Here is a 20,353-nt window from a genome sequence, read left to right on the forward strand (position 1 = left end):
GCACGTAGCTCCACTCCCACTGGACCACCCGGTACCCCCCGCCGTGATGACCCTGTCCCCCCGCCGCCGCCTCCTCTCCGTGCCCGGCCGGCTGCTCCGCGGCGGACCGGGCCGAGGGCACCCCGGGGCCGGGCGGCGGGAGCAGGGAGACCGGGGCGGAGGGAGAGACAGCGAGCCCGGGCGGCTCTGTGCCGGCGCCGGCGCCGGCGGCCCCCGGCGGCAGCAGCAGGAGCAGCGTGACGGTGAGCTGTGACAGCATCTTCCTCCTCCTCCAGCCAGACTGTCTGTCCGTCTCCTCTCCTCAGGCTGCTGCTGGCAGCATCCCTCTGCCTTTATACTCACACACACGACACGACACGAGCACGGGCTGCTCACACTCACAACACCGGTTTACAACATCAACACACACCGCTCAGAGAGAGAGAGAGAGAGAGAGAGAGAGAGAGAGAGAGAGAGAGAGAGAGAGAGAGAGAGAGGAGGGAGGAGGGAGGGGAGCCGTGCGACATGTGACCTGCCCAGGGGCGGACTTACTGATTTTTTTGGGGGGGGCTAGGTAAAGGCAAGCATGGGCTCTTCAATCATGTAAGATCTCATCTAACCTCTCTGTTTACAAGGGATTTTGTCACTCGGCCTGTTTCCGCCCTAGACAGGAAACAAGCAGCGGAAACGGAATGAGAAAATCAAACAACAAAACAAAAGATGGACGTACCGAACGGAGTTTTTGAACAAGTTCTTGTAGAAACATCGCAGATTCACAATGTCACATATTTTCAGCCAATACAGAAGCTTTTTTAACCTCGCCGCGTCAAACTAACGGCAACAAAGATGTTTTTTCTTTTGCCGCACTTGTTTCCTGTTTCCTTGGTTCACGCCCCCAATGCCAAAAGTGGTGTAAATCGTGCCCAGACTCAGGAAGGAAGTGGGTGTGCAGCAGCAGTGTGGTGGTGGTGTGATCATATGACTATGCAGCAAGGGAATAGCTCGCACAGCTCCAGGTTGCAGGGAGATCACAGAAACAGAGGTACACATAACCAAAGATGTGGGGGGGGGGGGGGTGAATCATCTAGATAGTAATAGAAGATCTATGGCTAAACTGTGTGAACACACAGGAAGTTCATGTTCCTAAAGAGCTAAACTGTGTGAACACACAGGACGTTCATGTTCCTTAAGATCTGTTATGTTATTGATGTCGGCAGCAGATGTAGCATGGTAGCAGAGGATGTACTAGGTGAAAACCAGTCATATAAATAGTAACCGTTTTTTTTTTAGCTGTGACCTAGCCTGGGTAACCCCAGCCTCCCTATACGCTACTGTTTCCCAAACTATGGGTCGGGACCCAAATTGGGTCGCCGACACGTGGGGGGTGGGTCGCCAACTGGTCGTCATGGCAACTCATTACCGTATGTTTTTTTTGCAAGTTTGGGTCCCAGGGAGACACGAAATGTATCTTTTGGGTCCCAAGATGAAAACGTTTGGGAACTCCTACAGACAGAGTCATGTGACGTCACGTCGAAGGCTGGTTCACCCAGGCTAAAAGTCACTCTGTTGGTCGGTCCACAAAAAGTTCACCACGCTTTAGCGGGTAGTTTTCGAAAAGTTTCACAATGGAGTGGATGATGTCACACTCTGACATCACATATCTGGTCGCTGCTATTGAGAATTTGCGCTTGTTTTGACCTCTTCAGGTTTATTTGAGGATGTACAGTATATGTTGGTCTTGAATTTGAGTTGAATGTTAAAAAGGTCTTCAGGGTCCAGTGTGTTGAATTTAGTGGCATCTAGCTGAACGGACTTGGCAGAAATGGAATATAAATGAGCTCTTTATATCTACATAGGCTACAGCAACCCAAATTGCATCAGATGCCATCAGTTTCTGGGTACTCTAGGCCACACGTTTTGGACTTGCCCAAAATTGTACACATTTTTAATACATTCTCATATATATGTCAAAAACAGATTGACCCAGATCCAATCACTGCAATATTTGGGGTTGCCCCTAGCAACAGTGGGATATCCAGACATCAATCAGATCTAAAGGCCTTTTCAACATTACTAGCTCGCCGGCTTATTCTTTTTAGCTGGAAATCGCCCACACCTCCATCACACTCACGCTGGATTCGGGAGGTAATGTCATTTCTTAAGCTAGAAAAAGTCAGATGCACAGTCCAGGGCTCTTTGGAAAAGTTTGAAATGACTTGGCACCCCTTCTTAGATTATTATCATAAGGAATTTGACGCATGAACTTTAGATTAGTAGCCCCCAACATCTCTACCCTACCCTCTTCCCACCCCCCTCTTGTTCTTTCCTTGTCTCTATTATTTTTACACTTGGTTGTCATTACATCACAATTATTCAGGAGATTGTATACATGTATGACATCATGCAACCATGCACCAGCATCAGCTGTTATTTTGGGTTATTTCTCCCGGCTTGTTAGTGAAGACAACAAATAGAATACACGAACGAAAATATGAGTGATTTTGATAGCGAGGACGATATGCCATTCACCTTGGTGACAAGAGGATACAATTATGAACCAGAGAGAGTAATATACAGAAGAGGAACTTTTGCAGAGTGAACAGGCAGAAAGAGAGATATGAGGAACTGCCATAATATGCTGGCTAAATGCATACACACATGGGTGTCCTGCAGACCTTTTTCGGGGAAAACGTCCCAGACCAGAGAGGCCGGGTGACTTGTTGTCTCTAAAGTAAGTCAGTGTTTTGTCTCTCTTCTAAGCCTTCCTGTTTTGTAAACCGTGGCTCTGTGCTCTGTGCTGGCTTTTAGCGGAGGAATACAGTAGTTGTACGGGTGGGAGGAAATAGTGCCGAATGAGAGGGCTGTTTGACGGTAAAGTAAAGCGCTGAAAATTGTCAAAATAGAGCTTGCATGTACACCGATATTGATTTGTTTAGGTGGGCATTGTTTTAGGTGGCTAAATTGCGTTTTAGTTATTGGCCCCGTGTAGTAGAGAGACAGAGGCTGCTGCTGCAGAGTGCTGGGTCTCGATAAACGGTGCGCTCAGCGTCTAGAACACTGTACCTATTTCAGTTAGTGTATGTAACTAGCTGATAGGACCCCACTTCAAACAAACTGAACTATCCCTTTAAGGTGAATATGCCACTAAAAAGTACACACTGGTCCTTTAAGAGGTTTTCAAAAGCAAAAGCCTGAAGTCAGTTTGCTTATGGTTTATACTTTTGTGTTCGCCTCAGAAGTAAAAAAAACAGGCACGATTGGCTGTGTCTGCGGGCGGGAAGCCGAATTAAGGGTATGTGTCCTGGTCGCTGCACTAGCGCCTCCTCTGGTTGGACGGGGCGGAAGGGAACTGGTGTGAATAGCGTGATCCTCCCACGCACTACGTCCTGCCGGTGAAGCTCCCCGCTGTCAGGTGAAAAGAAGCGGCTGGCAACTGCACATGTGTCAGAGGGAGCATGGTGCTAGTCTACGGCTCTCCACAGATCAGCGCAGAGGGTGGAGTAGCGACCGGGGCAGCAGGGGGGAATTGGCCATGTACAATTGGGGGGGGGGGGGGGGGGATTGTCTTCATTCCTATTTGGAATATCAAACAGTGAACTCTCAGTGATTAGCATTTACATCAGCACTCTTCAACATGCTAAAACGCTAAATAAATAAATCCGTCATTATTTATAAACTTTATTAATAACTCCTGGAACACGCTCAGTCTTTCATTTAAAAACCTTTCTATAAAATGATTTGCTCTCAGGTTAAAAGTGTTTCAGGATCTGTCGGCTGACAGCGGCACATTCACAAACCTACAACAGAGGGAGAGTGAGCCAAACTTAACTTAAACCAAACGACTCCCCGTGCAAAAAGGCACAACTGTACATGATAAGCAGAACTCATATCTCACAGCAGAAGCACGTGCTCAGAACAGTATATAGTGTTAGAATAAACTGTGTGTTTTTTTTTTACAGAAATACAAACAAGAACTTTAAAACAGTCAGCAGAGCTGTTCATCTTTGGTGTGGTGAAATTACCAGTGGCATTTAATATACACACCCACCCCGTGCACGCACCAGAGTGACAGAAACGCAACAAGTGGATGTGTTGTGTTTTGCGTGAATTGAATAATCTTGTGTGTGTTCTGAAACGCTCTCACACTCACTCACTCACTCACTCACTCACTCACTCATTCACTCACTCACTCACTCATTCACTCACTCACTCACTCATTCACTCACTCACTCACTCATCAAATTCAAGGACGTTTCAATGTCAGTCAATTTTGGTGAAATTTGACGGACGACACAGGTTCCTGCTGCTGCGTCTGGCTGCAATACCAAGTACTTTCTCTAGGCGTCCATTAACTTTAAAAAAGGACTGCATTTTTCTAAAATCCACAAGTCTTTCGTGGAATTTTCTTTTGAATATGAGCGATTTGTTTTCTGCAGTTTTCAGTGCTTAAAAGGTCAAAATCCAAAGAGTCCTGGGTGGAGGTTGGAGATTCTCCTCAGATCCTCGTCCTCAATCAATAGATCCATCAACAGTCACTTCCCACGCTGCTCCCAGGTCAGTCTGTGGTGGCCAGCAGTCTGTAGACAGTGTTTGTGTGTGTTACTGTGTGTGTGTGTGTGTGTGTGTGTGTGTGTGTGTGTGTGTGTGTGTGTGTGTGTGTGTGTGTGTGTGTGTGTGTGTGTGTGTCTGTCTGTCTCAGATGTTGTCTCCGGTCTTGTTGTTGAGACCCAAAGCCTGGACCACATCCAGACTGAGGCCGCTCTTCAGAGTCCTGCGCACTGTAAGACACACACACGGACGCACGCGCGCACACACACACACACACACACACACACACACACACACACACGCGCACACACACACACACACACACACGCACACACGCACACACACACGCCATTAGATTCAATTCAACTTTGAACTAAACTCCATTTCATCTGAAAACATCATGAAGAACATGATTCTGATCCTGAGACAGAGGGGAGTAGAAGGTGAATCACGTGGTCGTGGATTCCTCCTCCTAACAACGGCCGACTCAAAACAATAAAACCCTTCTCATGTCTTTTGAACAGTTAACTGGGTCACGGTTCGTACGCAGGTCTGGAAAAGTATTCAAAAATAATTGGATCATTTCCAGGTCTTGAATAGTTTGGGAATGGGGGGGGGGGGGGGGGGGGGGGGGGGGGTCTGGAAAATGTTGTGGTTCAGGTCCGACACACACATCATTCTAGATTCGATCTTGTTGTAGACTCACTTCGAGTCCAGTTTGTGTTGATGTGAAGAATAATGTTCAGATAGAGGGATGCTCTTATGAGCCAGCCACTGTCAGCATGCATTATATCAAATAGCTGCACCAACATCACATCTAGGCTCTGACCCACATCATCTAGGCTCTGACCCACATCACATCTAGGTTCTGCCTGGAACAATATGGAACCCTGCCAATCATCTCAACATCTTCTGATATTTATGGCTGTGAAGAACAAGCTTCATCTCTACAGTGATATGACCTAGTTAGCAGGGGGGGAGATGTCTATCTGCATAAATCATATTGACCACCACACAACATCTTACAAACAAATCAAGGTTTGGAAATATGTGTAAGAACCCTGGGACATACTCAGTTCCAACAAGTACAGTAGGTCAAAGCGACCTGAGTCCACTAGCTGAGGTACTGAGTGACGTCACAGGGTGAGTGGGGGCAGAGCGTGGTCCAGACAGACAGTGTGTGTGTGTGTGTGTGTGTGTGTGTGTGTGTGTGTGTGTGTGGTGGGGGGGGGCTTTAGTAAGGAAGTGGAAACAGAGATATGAACTGGAGAGAGATAGCAGCTGTTTTGGACACATGCTGCTGTTATGGCTCAACACAGAAAAACAGAACGGGCCTGAACGGCCTTGCCACACTCCACGGGCCAGCTCAGAACCAGACCCAGACCACACACTCCACTGGCCAGAACCAGGACCAGAACCAGACCACACTCCTCCGGCCAGCCCAGGACCAGAACCAGACCACACACTCCATGGGCCAGCCCAGAACCAGACCCAGACCACACACTCCACGGGCCAGCCCAGAACCAGACCCAGACCACACACTCCACGGGCCAGCCCAGGACCAGAACCAGACCACACTCCACGGGCCAGCCCAGCACCAGAACCAGACCACACTCCACGGGCCAGCCCAGCACCAGAACCAGACCACACTCCACGGGCCAGCCCAGCACCAGAACCAGACCACACTCCACGGGCCAGCCCAGGACCAGAACCAGACCAAATTCCAATCATGGAAGTTGGAAACCCTCATTGGTGTTTTGCTTGCACCTGTGTTTACCCTGCCTTCTCCACACAAAATGGCCCCCGTGAAAAGGGTCTATTTAAACGGGATTAAAAAAAAAAGAACGTCTCTCGCCCTTCACCACCATTCATATTTTTTTCGCAGCTGGTTTGGTAGCTGAAGCAGGAAGTAGGCGGTCACTTTGTCTCTCTGTTGAAGTGAATGGGGCAGACAGGGTAAGTCCAGCTATACCTGTGTCATATCTGTGTCATTTACCTTTGATGGAAAAATGCTTCAACCAGATTACAACTTCATAACCCTAACAATTTAGCAAAATCATATTTAAGACATTCTATATAAATGCTAGGGCTGTGGCGATTCACTTATCTCCCGATTCGATACTATCACGATTCTTGGGTGCCGATTCGATTTATATTGCGATTCTTAAGTATTGCGATTCTACGATTATTGCGATTCGATATTACGATTTATTGCGATTTTTGTTTATTTTTTTCTTTTATTTTTTCAGTTTGTTTGCTTTTTTACACTAGATTAGAACATGGGAAAAGTTGAATCATACACTAGAGACTGTATATTATATATCATGAGTAGGGCTGGGCGATATAGTTAAAAACAGGGGCGGACTGGGATCATAATTCAGGCCGGGCATTAGATACCAAGCAGGCCAGGCCGATATGGGCCAACGCGCGTGAAATTTGGGCCGTTTGAAGCCAGATTTGGGCCGTTTGAAGTCCAATTTTACAATGAGATGCACCCACTTTAACCCTGAAGTGTAATTATTACTTCAGACTAACTAATAAAGTAATAAAACCACTAGTAAACCAGTAGGCGGCGCCTGGCCTGCTGTTCAGTGAGTGGCCTGACTGCAAGCACCCAAAAAAAAAAAAATTTTTTTTTTTTTTTTTTTTAATTTGCGATTATCGATTCTGGAATAAAAGATCGATCCAAAAAATCGTGACATTAAAAATCGCGATACTTAGGTGAATCGATTTTTTCCCCCACCCCTAATAAATGCTGTCGAATTTCAGACATTTTCAGGCCTATAATTCAGATTATTTTACAGTAGGCAGATAGGAAACGTGGGGAGAGAGAGGGGATGACATGCGGCAAAGGACCACAGGTGGGATTCAAACCCGGGTCAGCCGTGCGAAGGATTAAGCCTTTGTGGTACGTGCACTACCAGGTGAGCCACCGGGGCGCCCCGGATTTTAGATTTTTTTAAGGACCCGCGGAAACCCTACATGAGGACGAACCGCAAACAGCCAATGGCATTAGCCCGTGTACTCACATGACTTCCTGTTGAGGCGGGAGCGTTTGCGTGTCTTGGGGCTGGAGGCGCGGTCTGAGGGGTTGTGGGTGACCGACTTGACCAGCCGGTCCATGATCTCGTCCGTGGCGTCGTCCTGGGAGGCGGCGCCGTCTTCTTTAGCGATGGACAGCTGTGACGGACTCACTCTGCCCAGACCTGCACACAGACCAGAACCAGGTCCACTACTGACACACAACAGTCTGTAACACACTCACATACATACAGTCCTACAGTACTGCACAACTATACTATTACTAAAAGCACTTTCACTGCCATCAAACGTAGTTAAAGATATAGAGTACTGCAGGGATGAGGTATTTTTGTAGGCTTACCCAGAAGTCCCTGCACTTCCTGGTTCTTACGTGAAAAAAGTCAATGGGATTTTCGGTTAAATGCATTTGTGAAGATGATCTTGCTGACTGATCACAAACTTCTGTTAAGCACACAAGTTTAATTACATAGAGTGACACTAACCAGCACTGTGGATATGGATAAAGCTGTGTGTTAATCTGTGTGTCTGTCTGTCTGTCTGTCTGTTTGTTTGTGTCTGTCTGTCTGTCTGTCTGTGTCTGTCTGTGTGTCTGTCTGTCTGTGTTTGTTTGTGTCTGACTGTGTGTGTGTCTGTCTGTGTGTCTGTCTGTGTGTGTGTGTGTGTGTGTGTGTGTGTGTGTGTGTGTGTCTGTCTGTTTGTGTCTGACTGTCTATCTGTCTGTCTGCTTGCCTGTCTGTCTGTCTATCTGTGTGTGTGCCTGTCTGTCTGTCTGTCTGTGTGTGTGTGTGTGTGTGTGTGTGTGTGTGTGTGTGTGTGTGTGTTTGTGTGTGTGTGTGTGTCTGTCTCTTACTGCGCACGGCTCTGGAGCGCCTCAGGCCTCGCTGATCGGCGGCCATGTTGCTGCAGCTGGTGCTGCTGATCAGCAGGTTCTTCATGTTCTCATGCTCCTCCTCCTGACCTGGCTCCGCCTCCGCCGCCATGGAGACGGGGGAGGAGCCGTCCCGACGAGAGACCCCCGCCCCCGAAAACTTCTCCGTCTGAGAGGAGAGAGAGAGAGATCATCAGCTTTATCGTCAGACTCAAGAGTCCATTAAAAAACATACAACATTAAAAACACAAACACAAACCCTAAGATAAAAGGGAAAACCGTTGCCAGTTACTATAAAAGGCAATCATACCAATGTTTCCACATAATTATGTGGTGTCGCACATCACTGAAACTAGCATCTGACAGCATCAGGCTAATGGCATTCTGAGAATCATTCAGTCGGTAAATTAACTTGTACATCAGATTCCTCAACAGCACATCTCGCTCTGCAGAACAAGGCATTCGCACTACTCCACCTGGGTTTGTTGAGAAAAATCCACAGTCATTATAAGCACCCTTTATCATGTGGATGCTCGCCTTTTTAAACTTCACCCACAAGGGGACAGTAATAATTAATAATAATAATAAATGGATTGGATTTATATAGCGCCTTTCTAGACACTCAAAGCGCTTCGCATATCAGGGGAGGGAACTCAGCTCATCCACCACCGATGTGGAGCACCCACCTGGGTGATGCACAGCAGCCAGTTTGCACCAGAACGCTCACCACACATCAGTTTCACAGTGGAGAGTTGAGGACTGAATGTGCTAATTAACTAACGAGGGATGATTAGGTGGCCATGATTGAAGGAAGGCCTGAGTGGGAAGCCAGGGCACCAGGGTGACACCCCTACTCTTGTGAAGGGTGCGGATGGGATCTTTAATGACCTAAAAGAGTCAGGACCTCGGTTTAACGTCTCATCTGAAGGAACGGAATAGTATAAAGAGGGGTACAATAAGCCCTGAAAAGATTCAAAACTCTGCAACTCAGTCACAGCAAAACGATCTAGTTGGATAAATAGCACTACAGGTAAGAGGAAAAATATGTATTTTGGATTTTTGGGGGGAACGGTCCCTTTAAGCTAATTTATATGCAAAAATGTTAGTATGCAGGTAAGAAGACCAATTGGACAAATTCCCTCAATGTCCAGTCTAGTGCTTGAAGTGCCTTGCTCGACGGCACTGTGAGGACGGTGGTTGAGGGAGGCGGGATGGAGCGTTTACCTCGGTGATCATCTTGCCGCGGGTCTTGGTGCGCTCTCGGTGGGCGGCCCGTTTGCGTTTGTGGGTCAGGACCCGCTCCCTGGTGGTCCGGTACTCCAGAGAGAACTCACTGATGATCCGACAGAAGCTGGTCACCTTGATGTCCCGCACCGAGGATGACGGCTGACCCAGGAACAGCAGGAAGGAGTGGAACCTGGGAGAGGAAGTACGTATATGAGATGAGATGAGATGAAATGAGATGAGATGAGATGAGATGAGATCAACTTTATTGTCCCAGGAGGGACATTTGTCTTGGGCAAAAAGTGCTTGTGCCAACATAGGTGTAACAGACAGTAACACAGAACAGACACGGTCACAGTCACAGCATTGCACTAAAACACAGGAAGAGTGCCAGCTAAGGCACAAGATTGCACAGCCCTATTGCATGGTGTGTTTAAATCATCCAATCCCATTAGTAAGGGAAGAATAAAATAAGCAATAAAACCATAATACCATAAAAAATCATAAAAGTAAAAAATAAAATAAAAATCGGCAGCGGATTAGATAAAAGAATAAAAGAGTAAAAGAATAAACCAATAAAAATAGGATTAAGAGGTAAGAGAATAAGACCAAAGTAAGAGCAGTAAAAACAAAAACAAACAAACATAAGGCTTTAAATACCGCTCCTACTTGGATACCTACCTAACCTCACTGGAGTGCTACACCTGGGGGAAGAGCAGGCTGTTTGTTCAACAGTGCAATAGAGGTGGTGAGAAAGGAGAGCTTATAGCGGTTGCTCCTGTGTTTGCTAGCTCTGAATCTTCTCCCGGATGGTAGCAACTCATATTCCGAAAATAAAATGTGAGAAGGGTCAGTCAAGACTTTATGAGCCAGGCTGATCACCTTTTTCTCAAAGATGGACTGGAGCGTCAGTGATTCATTCTTTCCAATCACTTTCAAGGCTGTGTGGACTATACTGTCTGCCTGTGTGTGCATGGATAGCCTGTATATACAGAGGGTGTTCAAGTAATGCAATGCGCCGACAGCCATCTTGGAGGTCCTCAGCTCTGTGAACAGCTGACTGTCTCTGTCATCTCAACAGAACAGACTGTTAATGTCTGTTTCTGACTGGACTGATCGTCTCATCATGCTCCATCTCATGTGTTTAGAGTTTAAAATGTCAGCTTGTTACAGTAGCTAGCTAACCATAGCATATGGTCAGCTAAGCATCACTGTCTTGTTGTTAAAGGGCCCATATTTTGCTAATATAATGTATTATTATTTTATTGTTGGCCTCCAGTAGAGTAACTTATTGCATCAGTCATAGTTTAAAAAACTCATTGTTTATCTTGTACTGGCTCTCACTGCCCCCTTCAGTTCACCCTCTGTCTGAAACGCTCTGTTTTTAGGTCCTGTCCCTGAACCCCCACCCTCTGGAAAATACTCCAGGTGGGCAGCGCGAGGAGTTTTTGCGTTTGCAAACTTCTGCCCAGAGAGCTATCGCTGTAGAAGCGAGACTGTCTGTCTGTCTGTCTGTCTGTCTGTCTGTCTGACTATCTATCTATCTATCTATCTATCTATCTAGATAAGATAGATAGATAGATAGATAGATAGATAGATAGATAGATAGATAGATAGATAGATAGATAGATAGTCATGCATAACAGAAACAGACAGGCGATCTCTGCTATGGCTACTAAATTTGGTAGTTGTAAAACAATTATATCAACGAGCAACTGATTGTCAAAACGAATTTGACCATCGATGAAAAACATGACTTGGACATAAAGCAAGCTATCAATTGATTTATCAACATCCCCCTAGCTATCTACAGCTCCGCTAGGCCGGGCTGCACCCGGACATTTCCTTCAGTGGCTGGCCAAGCAGGGATTCTATTACCACGGCCTGCCATAACGTTACACCGGGAGCTTCACACTAGCTAATGTAGCTAGTTAGCTAACTTCCCAAATGCTTGTGACTATAGTGTGCCTCTCCTAGCAAAGGCTACACGGACCAAACCAAAATGAGGACTTGGAGAAGTCAGCAAGTTGGACTAACGTTACAAGTTCTGAAAATATGTGCCTTTCGTCATTCATCGGTTGTTCATGTCTATAAGGCAGCTGTGCTGCTAGGCTAAATAGCAAGTGCTAACGTTACCCAGCCGGTAAGTAACGTTAGCGCTTCCTAGCAGCACATTGGACCGATGCTGGAATGAGACACATATTTTCAGAACTTACCACTTCAGTCCTACATCCTGGCTCACTTCCATGTCGTCTCCTTGTTTTTGCGGTCTGGAATCCGTTATTCCATGAGACTACTACTGTTGTGTTAGTCCCAGACAGCCAGGCTAGAGAGAGCCTGGTGAGTGGTGACGCCGCCGCGGGTTACTGAAACACAGAACAGGGAAGAGAGGGAGGGTGGGAGCTAGCGTGCGCGCGCTGCGCGCCGGCCGGCGGCAACGCTTTGTTGCCAGGGTAACAAGTCCTTACTGACGTCACAAAAATTATGGTTCTCGCACAAAATCGCCATAAATCCATGTCATCTCGTCTACGAGAGTTCATAGGCGCGAGGGGTGGTTCATGGGGGTAACATTAAAACACTTTCACATTATTTATTTGAAGCTTAGCCCATGTTTAATATGACCATCCAAGATTGTAACAACATATATATGATACAAAATTAAGAAATGCATAATATGGCCCCTTTAACACACATCTGATTAGCAGACTAGCTAACAAAGCTAGTAGCAGCTATGGCCATAAGAAATTCCTCCCCCCCCCACATAATTTATGGAGAATTCTGCAATATTTTATTCAATTTTTATCACCAAATTCCATGATTCCATCTGTTTTGCGGAAATCATATGGCCCTAATAGCAGCTAGCATCCACATTTGCATCAGTGTGTTTTCTGGCTAGTTAGCGAGCTAACAGTGTATTATGTGTGTGCGGACCTGTTGATGACCCTCCTGTGGACGACCTTGAGGATGATGATGCGCTGCGTGCAGTCCTTCAGGAACTCGGTCAGCTTGTTCCTCAGCACAGCTTTGGTCTCGTGTTTGGCCACCACCTTCAGGTTATCCCATGATGCTTTGCAGCGTCTCTCCAGCTGGACCAGGTTCTCCGACAGCAGCTCAAAGTCCACCTGGAGGAAGAAGACCTCACCTGGTCACCTGCTGTTCTAACTCAGTTCAATCACTTCAAACAGCTGAGAGAATAGAATAGAATAGAATAGGATAGAATAGAATAGAGCAGTGGTTCTCAACGTGGGGTCCGGGGACCACCAGGGGTCCTCAAGGAGGTTCCAGGGGGTCCCTAGCAAATTGATGACTTGTTGACTTGTTAAACTTTTAATTTACAAGAAGTAAACAGAGAGAAGGTAATTACTATTTTAATCATTGTTTTTTTCCTCTACCTACAACACATAGTTATGGGATTCTGACAAAATCGTATCTGACAATACAAATATTTTCCGATTTTCCAGCTAGTAGCGTCCTCATGTAGCCAATATTATGAACGAGTTACTGATGTAAGCAATAGGCATTACAACCAATATGGCGAAAACCATCCCACAATGCAATGCGCAATCACGTGGTCTGCCGAGCTCTATAGATGCAGAGCTCAGGTGGTGGCACCTTGGCGGAGCGGCTGATAGCAGGGATCTCAGAGTAGATGTCAGAGGACTCGGGGAAGCTCTCCACCAGCAGGCTGCAGGTGTGGTGCAGCAGAGACTGACGGTGCACCGTGTCCTTCACCTCCACCACCTTCTCCAGGTAGCCCAGCTCAAAGCCCTTCGCCTGCAGACACACACACACACACACACACACACACACACACACACACACACACACACACAGAGGACATGTTTATTGCGGCAGCAGTGGGATCAGATTAAAGCAGTGTGGAAACAGGATCTGGAGCTGGATCGCTGCTTGCATCTAATCTCCGTTTGAAGACACAATAAACAGGACTGAACTTCACACCGTCTGTTCCTCCGGGTCAAAGACAACTGACAACACTGCAGTCATGTGACCTTGACCAGTGGTGTAGTCCCGGCAGAACGCGTGGGAACGGCGTTCCCATACTTCTCCAAGCAGTGTTTTGTGTGTCAACGTGTGTGTGTATGTGGAGCCAATAAAACGAGTGAATCTGGACAAAGTTGTCATTCGTCTATATTTAAGGTGGGCTGAATGATTCACATGGCATCAACTCGTGAGTCGTGGCTTGAAGGAAGAAGGAAACGTTCCACCTTAAATTTAAGGTGGGCTGAATGATTCACATGGTATCAACTCTGGCTTGAAGGAAGAGGGAAACACTCCACCGGTCCACCTTAACTAGCTAGTAGTGGCATTTTAAGCATCAAAATGTTTTTTTTCTCCCAGTACCTGACGAGATAACAAGTAAAGATGAAAAGGCAGCCAAACATCCTTTCATTTTTCGGACCAGTTGCGAAAAAGGTACGTTTACAATCATTTAGAAACAATGTTAAAAGCTGTTTTGGCACCAGGCAGGCACACGCCCCCTGGGCCAAATCAGCTACACACGGAAGCACACCGGTCCGGTTTCTCAGTTTCTGCACATGCGCAAGCGGTGTACATTTTACTATGGAGTGCACGTTACATTACCGAGATTTATTTTCAATTAACGCTAATCAAAATTTAGCGTTAATCACCAGATTGCAATTTGCAACGCCAGAATTCGCCACAAAATGGTAAGTTACTTGCTAAAAATGCCAGCCGCCGTGCCAAATGATCAATTATGCAGCCTTGTGCTTGTTTAGCTTAGCTGTTTGTGATAACTGACTCTGTCATGGGCTACTTCTGCAGTGTCTAGAGGACACAATAAATTATGTGTGTGTGTCAGTGTAGTGTGTGTGCGTGCGGGGGGACCTGTGCGTGTGCTGGGGGAGGGGGGTGTTCCGCAAATAGGTGCGTTCCCTCACTTCTCAAGATAGCACTACACCTCTGACCTTGACCCTTTTCACAAACATGGCTGGCACACTTCACTGCTAAAAAGAATCTCCATCTTAACAAGTCATGTCGTCTATTATATCATCGAGTCCTAAAATCATAATTGGATGACATGATTTCACTTTTTCTAGAAATGAGTGTGTTGAAATCAGCCAGAATAAGGCAGATCACTGCACTGCTGTCAAATAAAATCACTCTTGATTCTACAAAGTTGTTGAAACAAACTGATTTGCATTAAAAACTAGAAAGAAATCCGTGAAATCAGCAAATCAATGGCAGATTTCTTCACATAATTTAAGAAAATTTGGACTTCAGAGTCAGGATTAGACTGAACGGCTTAAGATGGAGACTTTTGTTTTTGCAGTGTTGCTCTTCAGCAGGTTATAGACTGATTCTCTCTCCAGCCAACTTATTGTCTCTGACTTTTCTATCAAACTGATTGAGTGTCACTGACAGCCAGGAAATTAGCATTAGCCCTGGCTAGCCAGTTGGCATGTTGTCAGTGTGGCCTCATGCTGAAGATAATCACAGATGATGATATGACAGTACAACAGCATGACCTCCAGTGTGATATTGCTTAATTATGGCATAGTGAAAATACCACTAATTAAACCTAGGGAGGCACTACAATGTTTGTTTAATTGTCTGTACATCACACACAATATCTTGGACATCAATGGCTCCTCCTGTTCTCTGATGCAGACAATCAAGAAACATGATTTTGCCGCCCCATCCCAAGAAAAACTATGGTTCTGAGTTAGAACCATGAGACATGGCTCAACAAGTTTCATAGTATTCTACTCAGTATTCTGCTCTGCAAGCACCTTACAGTCACGGCCTGTAGCCGGTAAAACCCAAAAGAAGAAAAAGACAAAACCAGCGTAACGTGGTTCTTCTCACGTTGGAGCTGTTGAGGAAGTTTCCGATGGCGAGCAGCGTGGCCAGGATCCTCTTGAACGTCTGGTTCTTGGCGAGCTGCTCCATGCCCAGTTTCAAGTCAAACAGAGGCTCCGCGATCTCCTGCAGGGAGAGAGAGAGAGAGAGAGAGAGAGAGACAGAGAGAGAGAGAGAGACAGAGAGAGAGAGACAGAGAGAGACAGACAGAGAGAGAGACAGAGACAGAGACACAGAGAGAGAGAGAGACAGAGAGAGACAGCAGAGGATGACCAAGGTGGATTCATGATGATGTAATAAAATCATGTGATGTGATTGGCTGTGCCTCTCTTGTTCATTTGTTCATAGTGACATCATCTTGCTGCGCGCTAGGCTACACAAAGGCATTTTCAAAAATTGATTTTGTTTCTGTTACTAAACAGTATTTAGCAGTATGTACCTTCTCCAGAGCTTCATACTTAATACTAGTACCTGTGTAAGTGTTAGTCCACAGTGTTTAGCAGTATTGTACCTTCTCCAGAGCTTCATAGTTGAGTTTGAAGGCCCAGAGCTGCAGCCGTGCGGTCAGGCCGCTGATGGAGGCTAGGCTGAGCAGGAACTGCTCGGCTGTGCCCAGAGGAACGTCAGGGCTGGCCAGCTGAGCCTCCTGGATCTTCTGCTTCTCCTCCTCTGTGGGAGTCATGGTCAGGATCTTCTACACAGCACACAGCACAGCACACATGGGGGTCAGCTTAGTCTGCTTCAGTCTATCTAGCCTGGTTTAGTCTATCTTAGGGTCTTAGGGCATTTTCCACACACAGGATTAATTTGCTCTGGTTCGTTGCCCCTTGGCTCAGTTTGTTTTCACACGGAGAGAAACCCAAGTGAACCAAAATGCATCACTACACAAACCATGTGAGAACGTTCACTCTGCTTATTGGTCAGATGTTTCTGGGGCGGGAGCAAGTAAGTAACTACAGGAAGAAGGTCCTGTGTTCTGGACTAGTGCACATTGCTATGCAACTGTTATGTTACTGTAATCATCTGGGCAATATACCAGGCTAGCACAATGCCCAATGCACTTTGAGGAAATGTCTTGAAAATACTACACTGCTTCACACTTTTCAAAGATGACGTGCTGCCTTCAGACAACTGAGCAGAATAAAGGAGCTAATATATTGAGCATGTACAGAATGCAGAGTATGTAGAATGCAGAGTACACATGGCTACAGGAGCTGTTTAGCTCAAACCCACGGAGCAAATGAGTCAGGAGCATGTTTATGAGTATATGAGTATATGAGTACACCTGGTAGTTGGATGGGATCGAGGTCGGATCAGGTTCTCACCACAAACGAACTGTACCAGAGTTAGTTTGGAACCGGACCGAGACCACCTCTTCAACAAAGTCTCGGTCCGGTTGTTTGGTCCGCACTCAAGTGCGATTGATGTGTTCACACCTGCCCAAACAAACCGCACCAAGGGGGGAAACCAACTAATTCAACCCAACTAAACAAGGCAGGTGTCAAAAAGTACCCTTATAATTTGTGTTTAATTCAGGTTATCCTACCTTAGATTAGTTCAGTTTAGCTAAATTGAATTTAGACTCAGTTATAAAGTGACCGCTGTACCAGAACAGATGTACTCACTTTGACAGCACTAATCTCTAATCACTATAGCACAGGTCTAATCTGTAATCCTGTGAGTGTGTTACAGTAACATTACTTCCAGCTCCACAGCGCCTCCTGCAGGCGGAAACCGTTTCTTACCTCTATCCCCTCCTTGCTGATGGCGAACTCATCGAAGTTGAGGATGGCGGACTTGATGACGTGCGCGGCCGGCAGGACGGTCATGCCGATGTTGATGGCATTGCTCCTCTTCGGGTCCAGAACGTGGATCTCTGATTTCTTCACCTCTGCTCCCTTCTAAACACATTTCAATCCACAGAAGCATGGTTATTATTGGGAATACCTCATTTAAAGACAGTACACACAATGGTCGGGGCGCCTGTTTGGGGCGGAAGGGAACCGGTGTGGGAAATAGCGTGATCCTCGCACGTGCTACATCCTGCCGGTGAAGCTCCCCGCTGTCAGGTGAAAAGAAGCGGCGGCATGTCACAGAGGAAGCATGGTGCTAGTCTACGGCTCTCCCAAGATCGGCAGAGGGTGGAGCAGCGACCAGGGCAGCAGGGGGAAATTGGCCAAGTACAGTTGGGGAGAAAATTGGGGGTGGGGGGGGGGGGGGGGTCAGAAAAAAAGACACACAGCAACATTCAGAAGGTGATCTCGTCTCATCCCATCTACAGCCGGTTTTCTTTGGTCTGAACCAGACTGAAAAAGTTATTTATATATATTTTTTGACACGTAGCAAAAAATCTAATGTGAAATAGATGCGTTTCCATCACCTGGGTTTAAGTCAAGGGGAAACCTCTGCGGCGGAAAAATTAAGCCAATGTGGAAGTGGGGCGACTTCACTGGCTGCAAAAACAAGTCAATGGAAAATAACTATTTCTCACTTGATTGATGACCTCAGTAAAGACTTTCCTAATGAGTTTAGGTCTCAACCGCTAGTTTCAAGTCTTCTTCAATACAACATGAAGTTAATTTAGTAAATGCTGGTCCCATTTAGAGTCAAATAAAGGATAAAGCAGACAATGCTTTGGGGAGTGATTGACGGGTCGTCTGTCCAGTGATCACGCAGCTTACCGGACCAATAGCAGGCGGCGCTGCGGCTCTGTGAGAAACCAGCTGGTCTCGTACGAGCTGCTTCTGACTTCAAATAACCACAAACCAATGGGTGATGTCACGGTGGCTACGTCTATACGTTTACGCCTAGCAGACAGCTAGCAGCTAATGTAGCCACCTGTCACTCAAAGCAGCCACGCCCTTAATTATGCATAACTTTGACATTTTAATTAGTGAGTTATATAAAAAATTCACCACCCGTACAGTTGTCATGGATGATTAGAGATTAGCTATAGTGACCAAAACGGTTTGTACCAGGCTGCAAACATGTTTATTTCTGCTCTAAATTGAGGCATTTATAATGGGGGTTTATGGGGGTTGGCTCGCTTTTGCAGCCAGCCTCAAGTGGTTATTTAGGGAACTGCAGCTGTCGGCTTCATTTCTCAGCACCGGAAGATGCCGCTTGGCTAAAACAGAGCCTGGTTACCTTGATGACGGCCAGTTCCTTGGCCTTGGACTCGAACAGGTGCTCGAGGCGGGTGGTGTCCACGGCCACCTTGTCCAGCTGAGCCCACACCGTGCCCCGGCCGAAGCGACACCTGCGGGGGGCGCTGTCCCCCAGGCTGTCCGGCTGCTTCAGCTCCTTCCAGAACAGCTTCACCGTCTTCTTCTTCTTCTGCCAGGAGGACGCCGACACCGTGGGGGGAGGGGGAGGAGCGCCGGGGGGAGGAGGAGGAGGAGGAGGGGGAGGAGGGGGCGGAGCCATGCCTCCCGGAGCCCCCGGAAGAGGGGGTGGAGGAGGAGGGGGAGGGGGAGGGGGCGGAGCCATGCCGGGGACAGGAGGAGGAGGAGGGGGCATCCCCGAGCAGGAGGTGGTGGGCGAGAAGGTGTCCATGTCCAGCACGTCCACGTCCTCGTCGTCCTGCAGGTCGGAGAAGTCCAGGTCTTTGATGCGCAGGGCGGAGCCGCTGGGCTGCAGCTGCTGCCAGGTGTCAGCCGGACCCCCGGGGCCCAGCGGGGTCATCTGGGTCGTCTCCAGGCGCCGCGAGTGGCTCTCTGCGTCGATGCTGTACTGAGGCCGGATGTGGCGATTCTGCTGTTCCAATCACATTATAATTATATTATATATTACAATACATTACATTGCACGCATCAGTTTAGACTTGCAGTGGCGCAGGGATGACAACATTTTTGTAGGCCAACGCAGAAGTTAGCATCGTGCGGGTTCCCTTGTAGGGAAGTCAATGGGATTTTTTGTATGGGGATTTTGGTTATTTGCCTGAAATAAGGTCTGTGGTTAACAAAAGTTTATGAAACTGCAATCTTTGTGTTCCGCAAAAATAATATTCAGAAATGAACACCACTTTGATGATTTTTGGAGTATAAATGAATTTTTTTTAAATCACGATTTTCAGAAAACGCTTCAGAATATGACATGTATGCTGCACTCAACAACCGATGTCTTTTATAAAGTATGGGAGCCTTATTTGAATTATATTGACCCTAACCTAGCAGAGACACTGACTATTGGATACCTCAACCGAAGTGATATTGCCACCTGATTCTTGATTCTTGCCTTGTACATCTAATTTAATTTAATTTATTTTATTGTATTCTCATTCATTTGTCCATCCTTTCCTTTACTGTTGTCCACATCTATGTTTTTGCTAACTTGTGAAGTGTCTGAGCTGCCCTGTCTTTTTTGTTTTTGTCGTTGTCTTGTCTTGCAAAATTCAAAAATTAAATAAAAATATTATTGAAAAAAAAAAAAAAAACGCTTCAGAAATCATAAAAGTGGTGTTGTGAAGATTATTTTGCTGAACACCTTATTTCAGGCATCATATAAAAAGCCCATTGAGTTCTAGACGAGGGAACCAGGAAGTGCTAACTTGGGGCTTTTAGGACTCATTCCTGCAGAACTCTATAAGCTTCACATCATCATCTGACAACTGACCTGCTGCTCCTCGGCCAGTCTGGCCCGGGCCGCCTGGGCCGACCCCCCCAGCCCTTCCAGCTCGGCCCTGCGGGAGGCGCTGTCCTCGCTGGGGGCGGACGATTCGCCCGACCGTGCTTTGAGGCTGGACAGACGCTCCGCCAGCCGACCCACGCCACCAAGGTCTCCACCTGAGAGGGAAACATGGAGAGACCTCTCACTCCAGCTCCACTTCCACAACCCACAAAGCAGACATGA

General features: G+C 46.8%; 2 protein-coding genes across 6 annotated transcripts in view; both read right to left on the bottom strand.

The window, feature by feature from the left end:
• Positions 1-259, bottom strand: part of slc9a5 (solute carrier family 9 member A5) — a gene marked incomplete at both ends in the record, with an annotated part of 42,756 nt that extends 42,497 nt beyond the window's left edge. The window contains 1 exon segment of the mRNA XM_083653176.1: positions 1-259. This exon segment is cut by the window's left edge and continues 54 nt beyond it. Coding sequence (XP_083509302.1) covers positions 1-259 — 259 coding nt within the window.
• A 3,414-nt stretch (positions 260-3,673) lies between these two features.
• Positions 3,674-20,353, bottom strand: part of fhod1 (formin homology 2 domain containing 1) — a gene marked incomplete at its 5' end in the record, with an annotated part of 97,995 nt that continues 81,315 nt past the window's right edge. For 4 of the 5 annotated variants that reach the window (XM_083652998.1, XM_083652997.1, XM_083652996.1 and 1 more), the window contains 11 exons: positions 3,674-4,757; positions 7,557-7,733; positions 8,420-8,606; positions 9,662-9,854; positions 12,593-12,783; positions 13,274-13,435; positions 15,509-15,628; positions 16,014-16,196; positions 17,248-17,403; positions 18,650-19,258; positions 20,117-20,286. In XM_083652998.1, the coding sequence (XP_083509124.1) occupies positions 4,675-4,757; positions 7,557-7,733; positions 8,420-8,606; positions 9,662-9,854; positions 12,593-12,783; positions 13,274-13,435; positions 15,509-15,628; positions 16,014-16,196; positions 17,248-17,403; positions 18,650-19,258; positions 20,117-20,286 (2,231 nt within the window). In that variant the 3' untranslated portion in view covers positions 3,674-4,674. The remainder of the gene's footprint in view (positions 4,758-7,556; positions 7,734-8,419; positions 8,607-9,661; positions 9,855-12,592; positions 12,784-13,273; positions 13,436-15,508; positions 15,629-16,013; positions 16,197-17,247; positions 17,404-18,649; positions 19,259-20,116; positions 20,287-20,353) is intronic. The other variant, XM_083652995.1, reaches the window with a different exon arrangement.

This window comes from Poromitra crassiceps, assembly GCF_964638095.1.
Source record: "Poromitra crassiceps genome assembly, chromosome: 16".
Taxonomy (NCBI): domain Eukaryota; kingdom Metazoa; phylum Chordata; class Actinopteri; order Beryciformes; family Melamphaidae; genus Poromitra; species Poromitra crassiceps.